The sequence below is a fragment of the Bos javanicus genome, chromosome 1 (genome assembly GCF_032452875.1).
Source record: "Bos javanicus breed banteng chromosome 1, ARS-OSU_banteng_1.0, whole genome shotgun sequence".
NCBI lineage: Eukaryota > Metazoa > Chordata > Mammalia > Artiodactyla > Bovidae > Bos > Bos javanicus.
The window spans coordinates 93,142,249-93,155,687 of record NC_083868.1 but is presented as its reverse complement, the minus strand read 5'-3'; the positions used below and the strand labels follow the sequence as shown (position 1 = coordinate 93,155,687).

Sequence of the window (13,439 nt, the reverse complement as noted above, 5' to 3'; positions counted from 1 at the left end):
AGATTTGATTGTTTTACCACAACATTATTCAAAGGTCATCTGAAACATTTTGTTGTTTTTTTTTTTTTTTCCCCATAGGACTCTTTCAACGAGCAATAGCTCAAAGTGGAACAGCCCTTTCCAGCTGGGCTGTTAGTTTCCAACCTGCAAAATATGCTAGAATGTTGGCCACAAAAGTTGGTTGCAATGTTTCAGATACAGTAGAGTTAGTGGAATGCCTGCAGAAGAAGCCTTACAAAGAACTTGTTGACCAAGATATTCAACCAGCACGATACCACATAGCCTTTGGACCTGTGATTGATGGTGATGTGATACCGGATGACCCTCAGATACTGATGGAGCAAGGAGAGTTTCTCAACTATGATATAATGTTAGGAGTAAACCAAGGGGAAGGATTAAAATTTGTTGAAAATATAGTAGATAGTGATGATGGTATATCTGCTAGTGACTTTGACTTTGCTGTTTCTAATTTTGTTGATAACTTATATGGATATCCTGAAGGCAAAGATGTTTTGAGAGAAACCATTAAATTCATGTATACTGACTGGGCTGACCGTCATAACCCTGAAACCAGAAGGAAGACATTATTAGCTTTGTTTACGGACCATCAGTGGGTGGCACCAGCTGTAGCTACAGCAGATCTTCACTCAAATTTTGGTTCACCCACCTATTTCTATGCCTTTTACCATCATTGCCAAACAGATCAGGTTCCAGCTTGGGCTGATGCAGCTCATGGAGATGAGGTTCCCTATGTATTAGGAATACCCATGATTGGACCTACAGAGTTATTTCCTTGCAATTTCTCCAAAAATGATGTGATGCTGAGTGCAGTTGTAATGACATACTGGACAAATTTTGCTAAAACTGGGTAGGTACCTAAGGAATGAAATTTGCTATACTTTAGTAAAAATATCCTCTTGAGCACTTAAAATATACATGTTTTGTGTCCAAATGATTTAATTTAATAGGTTAATGCCAACAATATTTAAGTTCCTTTATTCAAAATTTATATTTGTGGTGTTTCAGAAATCACTGCTTTATCCTTACTTTGTAAAGCTTATTAGAAAGTCTTTTATCTTTATTGCATTACTCAATAATTAAATTTATTTTGTTTCTTTTTTAATTACACAGGATTTATTATTATTATTCAATAATGACAAGTTTTATTTTATAGAGATTTTCAGTTTAGTTTAGTTTCAGTACTGTATGCCTTTTGATCCTCCCAAGTACCTTGTGAGGAGAGCAGGTCAAATACGATAATCCCATTTTACAGAAAAGGGGCCTTAGTCTATGAAAGCTTCATATAGATATATTCAAATGTCCAGTATATAGCAGCATTAGGACTCCAATCCTCACCTGCCAATTCCAAATCCCAACTTTTTCCCACTGCTGTCTCTGCTTAGCTTGCCTATGAGAAAACTCACTTGTACTTGAATTTTTTTATCTTTGGATGTGTAGCAGTCCATGGGTAGAGAGAACAAGAAAGTGAGATTTACTCAAATTATGTTATCAAACATTTAACAACCTGCCTGAAATGGAATTGCTATTTCTAAATTAACCCAAGTTATATTAAAACCGTCTAAAGCCTTGCTGAGTTACCTCTTCAATTAAATGTTAAACTAGTGCCATTGTGATTTTTAAAAGAATAAAGCAAATTTCTTTCTCATAATTTCTTTTTTCTAGTGACCCAAATCAACCAGTCCCTCAAGACACAAAATTCATCCATACCAAACCCAACCGCTTTGAAGAAGTAGCATGGACCAGATATTCCCAGAAAGACCAACTTTATCTCCATATTGGATTAAAACCAAGAGTTAAAGAACATTACAGAGCCAATAAGGTAAACCTCTGGTTGGAGCTGGTACCTCATCTGCATAATCTCAATGACATTTCTCAGTATACCTCGACAACAACTAAAGTGCCATCAACTGACATCACTTTCAGACCTACGAGAAAAAATTCCGTACCTGTCACATCAGCCTTTCCCACTGCCAAGCAGGATGATCCCAAACAACAGCCAAGTCCATTTTCAGTGGATCAAAGGGACTACTCAACAGAGCTGAGCGTCACTATTGCCGTTGGAGCATCCCTACTATTTCTGAACATCTTGGCCTTTGCAGCCCTGTACTACAAAAAGGATAAGAGGAGACATGACGTTCACAGGAGATGCAGCCCCCAGCGCACGACTACCAATGATCTGACCCACGCACAAGAAGAGGAGATCATGTCCCTCCAAATGAAGCACACTGATTTGGATCATGAATGTGAGTCCATCCATCCACATGAGGTGGTTCTTCGGACCGCCTGCCCCCCAGATTACACACTAGCTATGAGGAGGTCACCTGATGATGTTCCCTTAATGACACCCAACACCATCACAATGATTCCCAACACTATACCAGGGATTCAACCCTTACACACATTCAATACATTTACTGGAGGACAGAACAATACTCTGCCCCATCCCCACCCCCACCCCCATTCACATTCAACAACCAGGGTATAGCCAGATAAGAGAAACAAACTATTTTTTTGATGGATTGCAGTAAAAGATTACTGAAGATTCCTTGGCTTTCAACCTACAAGACTCTTACTATTTAAATAAGGAGGAATATTATGTGAATATACATATCAAGAACTTTGGGGGTTTTGGAAAAAAAAAAGAATTGTACATATATAACAAATCAACTTTAAAAGCGAATTTCAATTGCTTGAAGCAATTGTTCTGAATGATACTTTTTCATTCACATTCAAGAATTAATTTTTTGAAGATTTATGTTACATAATGGAATTAGGCATGTGGAACACCAAACAGGAAAGAACTATGTCTGAAATATAAAATATAAAAATTTTAAAAATAACCATGAATATGCACAAGGGACACACCAATGGAATGTCAGATAATTTTCACCAGTTTTTATTTGGAGCTGTTTTATTGTGTAGACCATATTTACATATTTGGATAAGTACACAAAGCACCAATGCTGTTAATGGCCTTAGCGGAGGCTCATGCTGAAATTTGCCAGTAAAACAAAGAAGTTTAAAGACTGGCAGGTACAACATTATCACATAAGTGCTGTCAGTATAAAGTTGTGGGGATAAAGGAAACTGGATATTTTTAGCACGATGTGCATGATAATTTATATGCTTGGTGGCTGTGCTGCTGATTAAGCCGTAATTAAAATTCTTCTCATCCCATTGAAGTTTTTAATAGAAGCTTCCTCCATCAATTGGCAGAACCTAAAGAAGAATTTAGGGGGCAAAAGTAATTACAATAAAATAATTCACAGTAGTTTTGATAATAGAAGGAATTAGTTACTAAATGTGTCTGAAGAAACTATAGGTATAGTGGTGAATACTCGCTGATATGAATCCCAGAAAAAAAAAATTTCCTGTGTTTTTAATGTTCTTTTCATTCCCATCTAAATATTTTCTAGAAATATAACCCTAATTGGACATGTGTTACAGGATCTATAATTTGCTGTGGTTTTTGTTATTCTGTATTTTGTTCCTTAGGGTAAGGTGAAGTGTGTCCAAAGAGTAACTTGCAAGTCTTTATGATCTGAGGATGCCCCAAATTACCACTCTGATTACAGTTCTCAGTTCATTGATTTACTCATGTTGCATGACAAAATGTTTACTACTAATAATTCAATATGAAGTTATGTCCCTCCTCACGTCACTTATCTTTCTCACTGAGGTTCATTCACTGGAATTTACTCACACAGTCTCAATAGAGTGCAACGTAGATAAAGAACCTAGAAGGAGCGTCAACACCTGGAGGATTGTAGTCTTACACGTACGTGTGATTTTAAATGAATATTCTAAGACCACAGAAAACTCTTCATCCCCTTGTTGTTTACCAGTAACAGTATATCACAGACCTTTCCAAATGTTTGTATATGTAATCAGATGTACATTTATATTAAAAAAAAATCGAGATGGACTTAAAGAGCACATCCTGATAAATACTTTCTCTCTTACCTGTACTATATTTCTATTAGACTAAAGTTATGTGATTTTTTTTTACATTTTTTCAGATGACTAGCAATTTTGATAGTTTGTAAGATAATGCAAAGAACTTTCTCTGACAAACTAACTGCAGTAACAGAAACCTTTCTTTTCAGTTACTCTTTTTCAAGAATGAAAGCTTATTATACAACAAAAAAATTGTATACTACTTGATGGAAACAACTTTGTACATCTTGGCCATGTCACTGGTCATTGCGTGAAATAAAGATAATAATGACTATTAGTCCAATGCTAAGAGACATGATCTTTGCTCATTAAAGAGCTAAAATGTTTATTGCTGTTTTGTCTTTTTTTAAAAACAAAAAAAGAAGAAAAAAAATGAAACATGACCATCTCAGAGAGTCATTTCTCTAGACCAGTCGGGTTTTTGAAGACATGCAGTTAACTTCTACAGAAGACACACTGTGTATTTAAAGTCAAGTCTCATCTAAAATGAAACTGATGAAACATTAATTTTATTATGAATTTATAAGCCCAGGAACTCATGGAAAGTATTAGCATTGTATTTTTTAATACCTCTTCTTGTGAAAGTGGCGTGGAAATAAAATGTGCCAATTGTTTTCAGTTAGAAACACACGTTCAAATTCTGATCATCAAGAAACAGGTCTATTGGAAATAAATGTGCAACATTTATGAAATACAATATCTAGGTTCCCAATATCAAGGTGATTCAATTCCCATAAAGTAATGGATAGAAAGTTATCATTCTAAGAAAATTTTAAAGTGCTGAGCAAGACTTTAAGCTAACAATAAAGATAAAAATCTTCTATCTTGAGGAATTTATTTACTTATAATTCCCCCTCCCAATTATTAACTATCAGTAAAATGTAGATGTTGCTCCATAGCTTCAAATAAAAATCTGTTGGGAGAAAAACAAAGTCTTCAAAATCCAGAGCGGTCTATGTTCAGTTTTTGCCTGATGTGATGATGCTTTTAGGCTGTGAACTGCCAATGTAAACATAAAGAATTGTTTTGCATCTTAAATATTGTTTAATCAAAAAACTGTCTTTTACTATATTGATTAAACAAAAGATAAAGACAAAAATAGAAATGACAACAAAATAAGATATAAACGAAATCTTTCATATGCATTACTTCAGTTAGCAAAACCGTTCTATTTTAACGATGGCCTTATTTATATCTATCTACTTATCTGTTGCTCTAAACTTATCTGTTACTCAATCTACCTAGCTATCATAACAGACATTTATTTATTCCCTAAATTATACTAATTTAGGGAATTAGTATAAAATAAATGTCTGTTATGATAGCTAGGTAGATTGAGTAACAGATAAGTTAGGGAAATGACCTAGGAAAACAAAGCATAGCCCTATTTTGTTTTTATTAATGTAGCAAAAACTTTGTGGAAGATAAAGCAGCTCTAAGTTTTATTACTGTTTGAGGTCATGATGATGTCATTGTGAACGTTAGTTGCTAGTTTATATTACAGCAGCTAGTTTTCTGAATGTAAAATGATGTCCCACAATAAATAGAATATGAAGAGCTGTTTTTAAAGCTGAAACGAATTTTAAATGCAATAAGTATTTTGAATAATGTTATTAGATTTTACCCAAATGTTTTAAATAAATTTATTTATGATGATTTTCTTTAGAAAACAAATCACAAAATTAAAAGAGTATTTTTGTCATCACATATTAATTCAGATTTCCCTGCCTTTGCTGAAACTGCAAATAGCCAAGGCTGCTTACAATTTATACAAACATTAAGCCAAATTAACTTTATTTCATTGTCTTCAGTTCAGTTCATTTCAGTCACTCAGTCATGTCCAACTCTTTGTGACCCCATGGACTCCTGCACTCCAGGCTTCCCTGTCCATCACCAACTCCCAGAACTTGCTCAAACTCATGTCCATCAAGTGGGTGATGCCATCCAACCATCTCATCCTCTGTCATCCCCTTCTCCTCCCACTTTCAATCTTTCCCAGCATCAGGGTCTTTTTCAGTGAGTCAGTTCTTCGCATCAGGTAGCCAAAGTGTTGGAGTTTCATCTTCAGCATCAGTCCTTCCAATGAATATTCAGGACTGATTTCCTTTAGGATGGACTCGTTGGATCTCCATGCTTTCGAAGGGACTCTCAAGAGTTTTCTCCAACACCACAGTTCATAAACATCTGTTCTTTGGCACTCAGCTTTATTTATAGTCCAACTCTTACATCCATACATGACTACTGGAAAAACCATAGCTTTGACTATATGGACCTTTGTTAGCAAAGTGATGTCTCAGCTTTTGAATATGCTGTCTAGGTTGGTCATAGCTTTTCTTCCAAGGAGCAAGTGTCTTTTATTTCATGGCTGCAGTCACCATCTACAGTGATTTTGGAGCCCAAATAATAAAGTCTCACTGTTTCCACTGTTTCCCCATCTATTTGCCAAGAATTGATGGGACTAGATGCCATGATCTTAGTTTTCTGAATGTTGAGTTTCAAGCCAACTTTTCCACTCTCCTCTTTCACTTTCATCAAGAGACTCTTTAGTTCTTTGCTTTCTGCCATAAGGGTAGTGTCATCTGCATATCTGAGTTTATGGATATTTCTCCCAGCAATCTTGATTCCAGCTTGTGCTTTATCCAGCCTGGCATATTGCATGATGTACTCTGCATATAGGTTAAATAAGCAGGGTGACAATATACAGCCTTGATGTACTCCTTTCCCTATTTGGAACCAGTCTGTTGTTCTATGTCCACGTCTAACTGTTGTTTCTTGACCTGCATACAGATTTCTTGGGAGGCAGGTAAGGTGGTCTGGCATTACCATCTCTTTAAGAATTTTCCACAGTTTGTTGTGATCCACACAGTCAAACGCTTTGGCATAGTCAATAAAGCAGAAGTATATGTTTTTCTGGAACTCTCTTGCTTTTTCGGTGATCCAACGGATGTTGGCAATTTGATCTCTGATTTCTCTGCCTTTTCTAAACCCAGCTTGAACATCTGGAAGTTCATAGTTCACATACTGTTGAAGCCTGGCTTAAAGAATTTTGAGCATTACTTTGCTAGTGTGTGAGATGAGTGCAATTGTGCAGTAGTTTGAGCATTCTTTGTCATTGCCCTTCTTTTGAATTGGAATGAAAACTGACTTTTTCCAGACCTGTGGCCACTGCTGAATTTTCCAAATTTGCTGGCATATTGAGTGCAGCACTTTTGTAGCATCATCCTATAGGATTTGAAATAGCTCAACTGGAATTCCATTACCTCCACTAGCTTTGTTTGTAATCTTGACTTTGCATTCCAGGATGTCTAGCTCTAGGTGAGTGATCACACCATTGTGGTTATCTGGGTCATGAAGATCTTTTTTGTACAGTTCTTCTGTGTATTCTTGTTACCTCTTCTTAATATCTTCTGCTTCTGTTAGGTCCCTACCATTTCTGTCCTATATTGTGCCCATCTTTGCATGAAATGTTTCCCTTGGTATCTCTAATTTTCTTGAAGAGAACTCTGGTCTTTCCTATTCTATTATTTTCCTCTATTTCTTTGCATTGATCACTGAGGAAGGCTTTCTTATCTCTCCTTGCTATTCTTTGGAACTCTGCATTCAAATGAGTATATCTTTCCTTTTCTCCTTTTCCTTTCACTTCTCTTCTTTTCATAGCTATTTGTGATGCCTCCTCAGACAGCCATTTTGCCTTTCTGCATTTCTTTTTCTTGGGGATGGTCTTGATCACTGCCTCTTATACAATGTCATGAACCTCCATCCATAGTTCTTCAGGAACTCTGTCTCTCAGATCTAATTCCTTGAATTATTTGTCTCTTCCACTGTATAATCATAAGGGATATGATTTAGGTTATACATAATGGTCTAGTGGTTTACCCTACTTTCTTCAACTTACTTCTAAATTTGGCAATAAAAAGTTCGTGATCTGATTTCATTGTCTTGCTATTACACAAATTATTGTCAAAAGTTTATCAATGGTTTAATGTTGTTTTAGAGAATGGGATTAGCAATATAAAAGTGACAGTTCTCATAGTTTTAAATTTTTGTTGAATATGTTGACTGTGAACAAAATCTACTTGACTACTACAGATCTCTCATGAGTTCCATTATTAACTATAAGAAATTGGAAAATAATTTACTCTAGCATGAAAAATACCCAGCTTGAATCTGGAGAGATCATGCTAATAGCTCAAAGCAGAAAATTTGAGTAACATATAGATTATTTTATTCTTCATTTCAAATTTGAAAGTTGACCAAATAATGCTTTATTTCTAATTTTTTTGATCTGTACCACATGAAAGCAGCAGCGAAAATTTTCAAAACAATCAACCATACATAATACTAAAGAATATAGCAGGATGACATTAATCTTCTTACAGAAAAGAAATGCCAAAACTCAGTTGTTTTATCTATAACATATTCTCATTTATTTCACCTCTTGACATATTTATAATGACACATGTTAATGTAATGAAAAGATTCAAAGAATGTGGTTTTGTGTTCCAGTTTTAAAGACACTGCTACGTAGAACTTACTGGGATTCTTTTCTTTGGCGAGTTTCACAGAAATACTTTCACAGGGTAAAATGATGAATGGAGTTCTTAGGAAGCTGTCAAATATCCTGGCAATCCTTTGAAGTTTGTTTTCTTCTGTGTTATTGGTTCAAGGTACTGGCCTTCCCCTTCATTTCTAGCAATTAGTTGTTATAGACTATCACTTTTTAATGTGAGTGAAAATTAGATGATTTGGTTATACTTGTGAAAACATGCTCCCAAATAAATTCAATTAATGGGCACTTCCCTGCTGAGATTTTGTTATCATTCATTTAATTATCTTGTCAAGCTTTATTGTTACGACAGTTGTTTTGGTTTTTTAGTCAATAAACTAAGGGAATTTCTCCAACAGCCTTATACCTCTCCTGCACTTGATATAGCATCATGCACTACAAATTTCCATCAGAAGTCGCTAAAGAAATTTCCTACTGAGGTGAAGTATTTAGTAACCAGCTTGATTATTTTTCATAAGCATTCTTATTTGGTTTTATTCTGACACTTTGCTGTATTTGTATGCAAGCCTAAACCAGCTCAATTTGAAAAAGGTTATAGCATCTACAAACTAGAATAACCATGTGCAGGGCATAAGTGCCTTTCTTCCCAGGATTTTATTTATGAATATTGTCTTTTTTTAATTTACAGCTCCTAATAATTCAATTTAAAAGGTATAATTGGATGACCATGTTATAAGTTTTCAATAAGAAAATTGTATTTAGAAAAGTCTTTTCTTACATTTAGTTTGATTTTTGTATGTTACCAAATGGGTCCAAATGACTTCTGGACAGATCTAGGTGAGTTTCTGGATAACAACAATTATTTAGCATTTTATTTAATGGTACATGCAGAAATTTAAATCTATAGCAAACTTTTTTTTTCCAAATAAGTAATTTTAATGTAAAAGAAGTCTAAGTTGTCAGCAACAATAATAAATCAAACAGTTATGTAATTTTTTCTAGTCAATCATTATATATACCATATGGTATATATAGCTTAGGAACTATATGGTTTATAGAATATTTATGATGGCCCTTTCAGACTCATATATTTACAAATGACAAATGACATTGTATTAATATATCTATCTATATATGTATCCATGTGACAGAATTTAGTTCTCTGAAAAGTCAAGCCAAAGTGCTAGCAGTTTTGTGTTGAAATGAATGATAATAATTAGAGCTTTAAAGAAACCTGTACAAATACAGTTACAAAAACTCAGCAGATGAAATTAAAGCAGAGAAACTATTTTTGAATGCCATATCCAGAACTGATATCTGTATTAGATGGTGTGTTTAGAAGGACTTTAGTGTTTTTGATTCATCCCTCTCTGCACTTATCATTTAGCATATTAATGGGACATATGTCATGTATTATGTAATAAAAGGCCATTGGGTTGTCATGTTTCAGTTTGTGTTTGACATCCATGGCTTTCATTAAAACAAATTCATCATCACAAATAAATATTACCATGTTTTCCAAGTTGTGTTGACCATTTTTAAACTCAGAAATAATTTTTTTCTTCACTTGACACACACAAAGACATTTCCAAAATAAATGTTCCCTTGCAACTTCTTTCTATTGCCCACACATATGCTGACAGTTCTGATTTGATGGAAACAATGATATTTTATGATGTGTTCACCTCTTGGTGAAGGCAGGGAAAGAATTTGGAGAGTAAAGTTTGGGAACTTGGATACAGTTGATACACAGCTTGTCAAAAGAGAGAGAGATGAGAAAAAGAAAAAGAGGAGTGGGGAACTGAAGGAGAAAGAAAGAAAGAAAAGCTTCTCAGTTTTTAATTAATGACTTCTTGCCTCCAAATAGTTGCTTTTAAAAGCAGAGTTGTATGGTAGTTACTTTAAAAGAGAAGACAGGGATTTGAACAAAACCCATTAAACCATAATTTATTTTCCTTAGAGAACAATATTAACCATAATTAGAAAGAGGCACCAAGTTTAATCCTTGATCCAAGTCTTGGTTAAATTGTGTCAGTAGATAAAAGTCACAAAATTTTATTTTGTGTCACAAAAATAAAATCTAGAGAGAGATATTTCTAGCCTTGTACAATCTAATCAGTAATGATCTTGGTAGGGAAGACTAAATGAAGTGTGGTATCTCTCATCTGAATATTGCCCATGATGGAAGTACAGTAAACAAATAGGACATCATAGAATTTCCCTATGCATGGTCTAAAGACCAGTATTTTCAGACTGCTAAAAATTGTTGTCATTGCTTTCTTTGCTGGTCTCTGTGGCCACATATGTATCAGTACCAAATAAACAGTTCAAAAACACATTTTCAGAATTTTACTTTCCACGAAAGGATTTTGATGTTTAGTGGGATTTCATGTTGGTATGATTTCATTTTCTCACTATATTTTTACATTTCCTTACAGGTGACAATGTTATTTTTAAGTTCAAAAAAAAAGTCCCAAATATATTCTGTAAATGTTCATATGAAAGCAATATTTTCTAATGGAGTATCATAATCTAAAGACTTTTGTACTGCTCCCATCCTGGAAAGTTGCTTTTTATCTCCCTTTAGACATTTCTATTTCTCTCCTGAAAACACTCGGCTTCCCTCTCAGAGTGGAATTCCTCTGTACTACAGGAAATCGCACCCCCACCCAGTTCCTGCAGCTTCCATTCCCATGCCTTCTCCCATTTTTATTTATGCCTTCTTCTTCAAGGATGTGGAATTTATGGGGAAAGTCTTCAGTTCAGTTCAGTCACTCAGTCGTGTCCAACTCTTTGTGACCCCATGAACTGCAGCACGCCAGGCCTCCCTGTCCATCACCAACACCTGGAGTTCACTCAAACTCACATCCATCAAGTCAATGATGCCATCCAGCCATCTCATCCTCTGTCATCCCCTTCTCCTCCTGCCCCCAATCCCTCCCAGCATCAGGGTCTTTTCCAGTGAGTCAACTCTTTGCATGAGGTGGCCAAAGTATTGGAGTTTCAGCTTTAGCATCAGTCCTTCCAAAGAACACCCAGGACTGATCTCCTTTAGAATGGACTGGTTGGATCTCCTTGCAGTCCAAGGGACTCTCAAGAGTCTTCTCCAACACCACAATTCAAAAGCATCAATTATTTGGTGCTCAGCTTTCTTCACAGTTCAACTCTTATATCCATACATGACCACTGGAAAAACCATAGCCTTGACTAGACGGACCTTTGTTGGCAAAGTAATGTCTCTACTTTTGAATATGCTATCTAGGTTGGTCAATAAGCAATGCTTCAGGCAGGTTGGAAGCTAGTGACCACCAATCAAGCAATGAGAGAAGTTAGACATCTATTCACTCACCAAATGGTATGCAAGGTGTGTCAGACAATGTGCTGAGTGTTAAACACATGAGCCAACTCTGTGATTTACCCAATAACAGATAATAATTGCCACACCAGGAATAGGTTTAAACCCTTAAACTACTCAGATTGCCGTCTATGCTACCAACTATGCCACATTATTATGCAACATCTTATTTTATCTATCTGATAGGTCTCAAAATAGTAAACATAAAACATTTGTTGAGTTCCCAGAAATATTATATGAGTTCTGTTGAGCAAGTCCATCAACAGAGGCAAATGTATAACAATTATTCCTAATAATAAATATGGCCATATCTAAAGTCACCCTGTATTAGGCCAAAATAGATCATGGAATACAAAATACTCAACTTAAAGCTCATCTGATCCAACCACTTAACTGATTTCTTAATACTCTTCTACAGTCCTAACATGTGGTTGTCAACCCTATCTAATACTATGAGTCTGGAATTCTAAAGCAGCCTACTACATATGGGACTGTTAGGAATTTGTTCCTTATTATGGTCTACTGTTCTTTTTTTTTTTTTTGGCCTGAGTCATAAAGTCTCCAACATCTCACTTCCTTTTAAATATTTTAAGTCAGTTATTATATCTTCCATGAATCATTTTCTTCTCCAAGGAAAATTTTCTCTTTTCAATACATCATTCTGAACATTATTTTTTGGATATACTACCAAACTTTTCAGAAAGTTTGATGTCAAGAGTTGAACATAGCAAACGCTTCAAGTACAGGTTGATCTCTACTTCATAGACCACTATAAATATCCTCATTGTAGAAACTATTTTTAAATATAATTTATGACTGTATTACCTTCTTTAATGGTCATAGCACACTAGCAATTCAGACTGAGACATTCTCCCTATTAAGCCTGTTTAAAATCTTACACACATACAGCCATTAAGAAAATTCTACCTTTATCTTGTCCTTGATAATTTGTTTTACCTCATCTTTAGGATATTGAACACTATTAAATGCCGCCTGAAAATCTTTCCATCCAAGAGGAATGAAATCCTTCAAAATGGTAAACTTCCTTCTTTATTGACCCAGACTATTAACAAATGTACTGTCCAGACTCAGGATGAGAATAAAGCTTTGGAGTAATAATTAAAGAAGTAGTATGTATAGTACTGAGAACAGCAGTAGCTACATTTGCCGAGCGCCTATTATCTTCTAGGTTTTGTAATTACATCCCACAGCAAACTGCCACACACCACCCTCAAAGCATCCATCAGTTGTTTTCCATGCACTTATTCATTAAATAATTCTTTAAAAAATATTAAATATATATTACATGTAGGTCATTGAGCTATTCATGATAGAAAAGTGAATAAAATATAGCATGTGTACACCCTATGATGAAGAATGATTTAATTCTTCATTTTGTCTACACATATAGTCAGAGACATTATCAGGTAAATTTCAAGAACTGATTTTCTTGCATTTAAAATATTTGAATGGCATCATAGTCATCTTTTTTTTTTTTTTTCCGACTCCAGCTGGCAGCGCTGGGGACCGCCTAGCGCCGGCGCTTCCTGCCCGGGGTTCGGGCCCTGCCCGCGCCAGTGAGCATGCCCAGCTAGCCCC

At 35.2% G+C, this 13,439-nt stretch overlaps 1 protein-coding gene across 6 annotated transcripts in view; it reads left to right on the top strand.

Moving 5' to 3' along the window:
* NLGN1 (neuroligin 1) overlaps window positions 1–4,304 on the top strand; it is a 956,715-nt gene extending 952,411 nt beyond the window's left edge. For all 6 annotated transcript variants that reach the window (XM_061415495.1, XM_061415492.1, XM_061415488.1 and 3 more), the window contains 2 exons: window positions 79–868; window positions 1,684–4,304. In XM_061415495.1, coding sequence (XP_061271479.1) covers window positions 79–868; window positions 1,684–2,506 — 1,613 coding nt within the window. In that variant the 3' untranslated portion in view covers window positions 2,507–4,304. The remainder of the gene's footprint in view (window positions 1–78; window positions 869–1,683) is intronic.
* The last annotated feature ends 9,135 nt before the right edge of the window (window positions 4,305–13,439 follow it).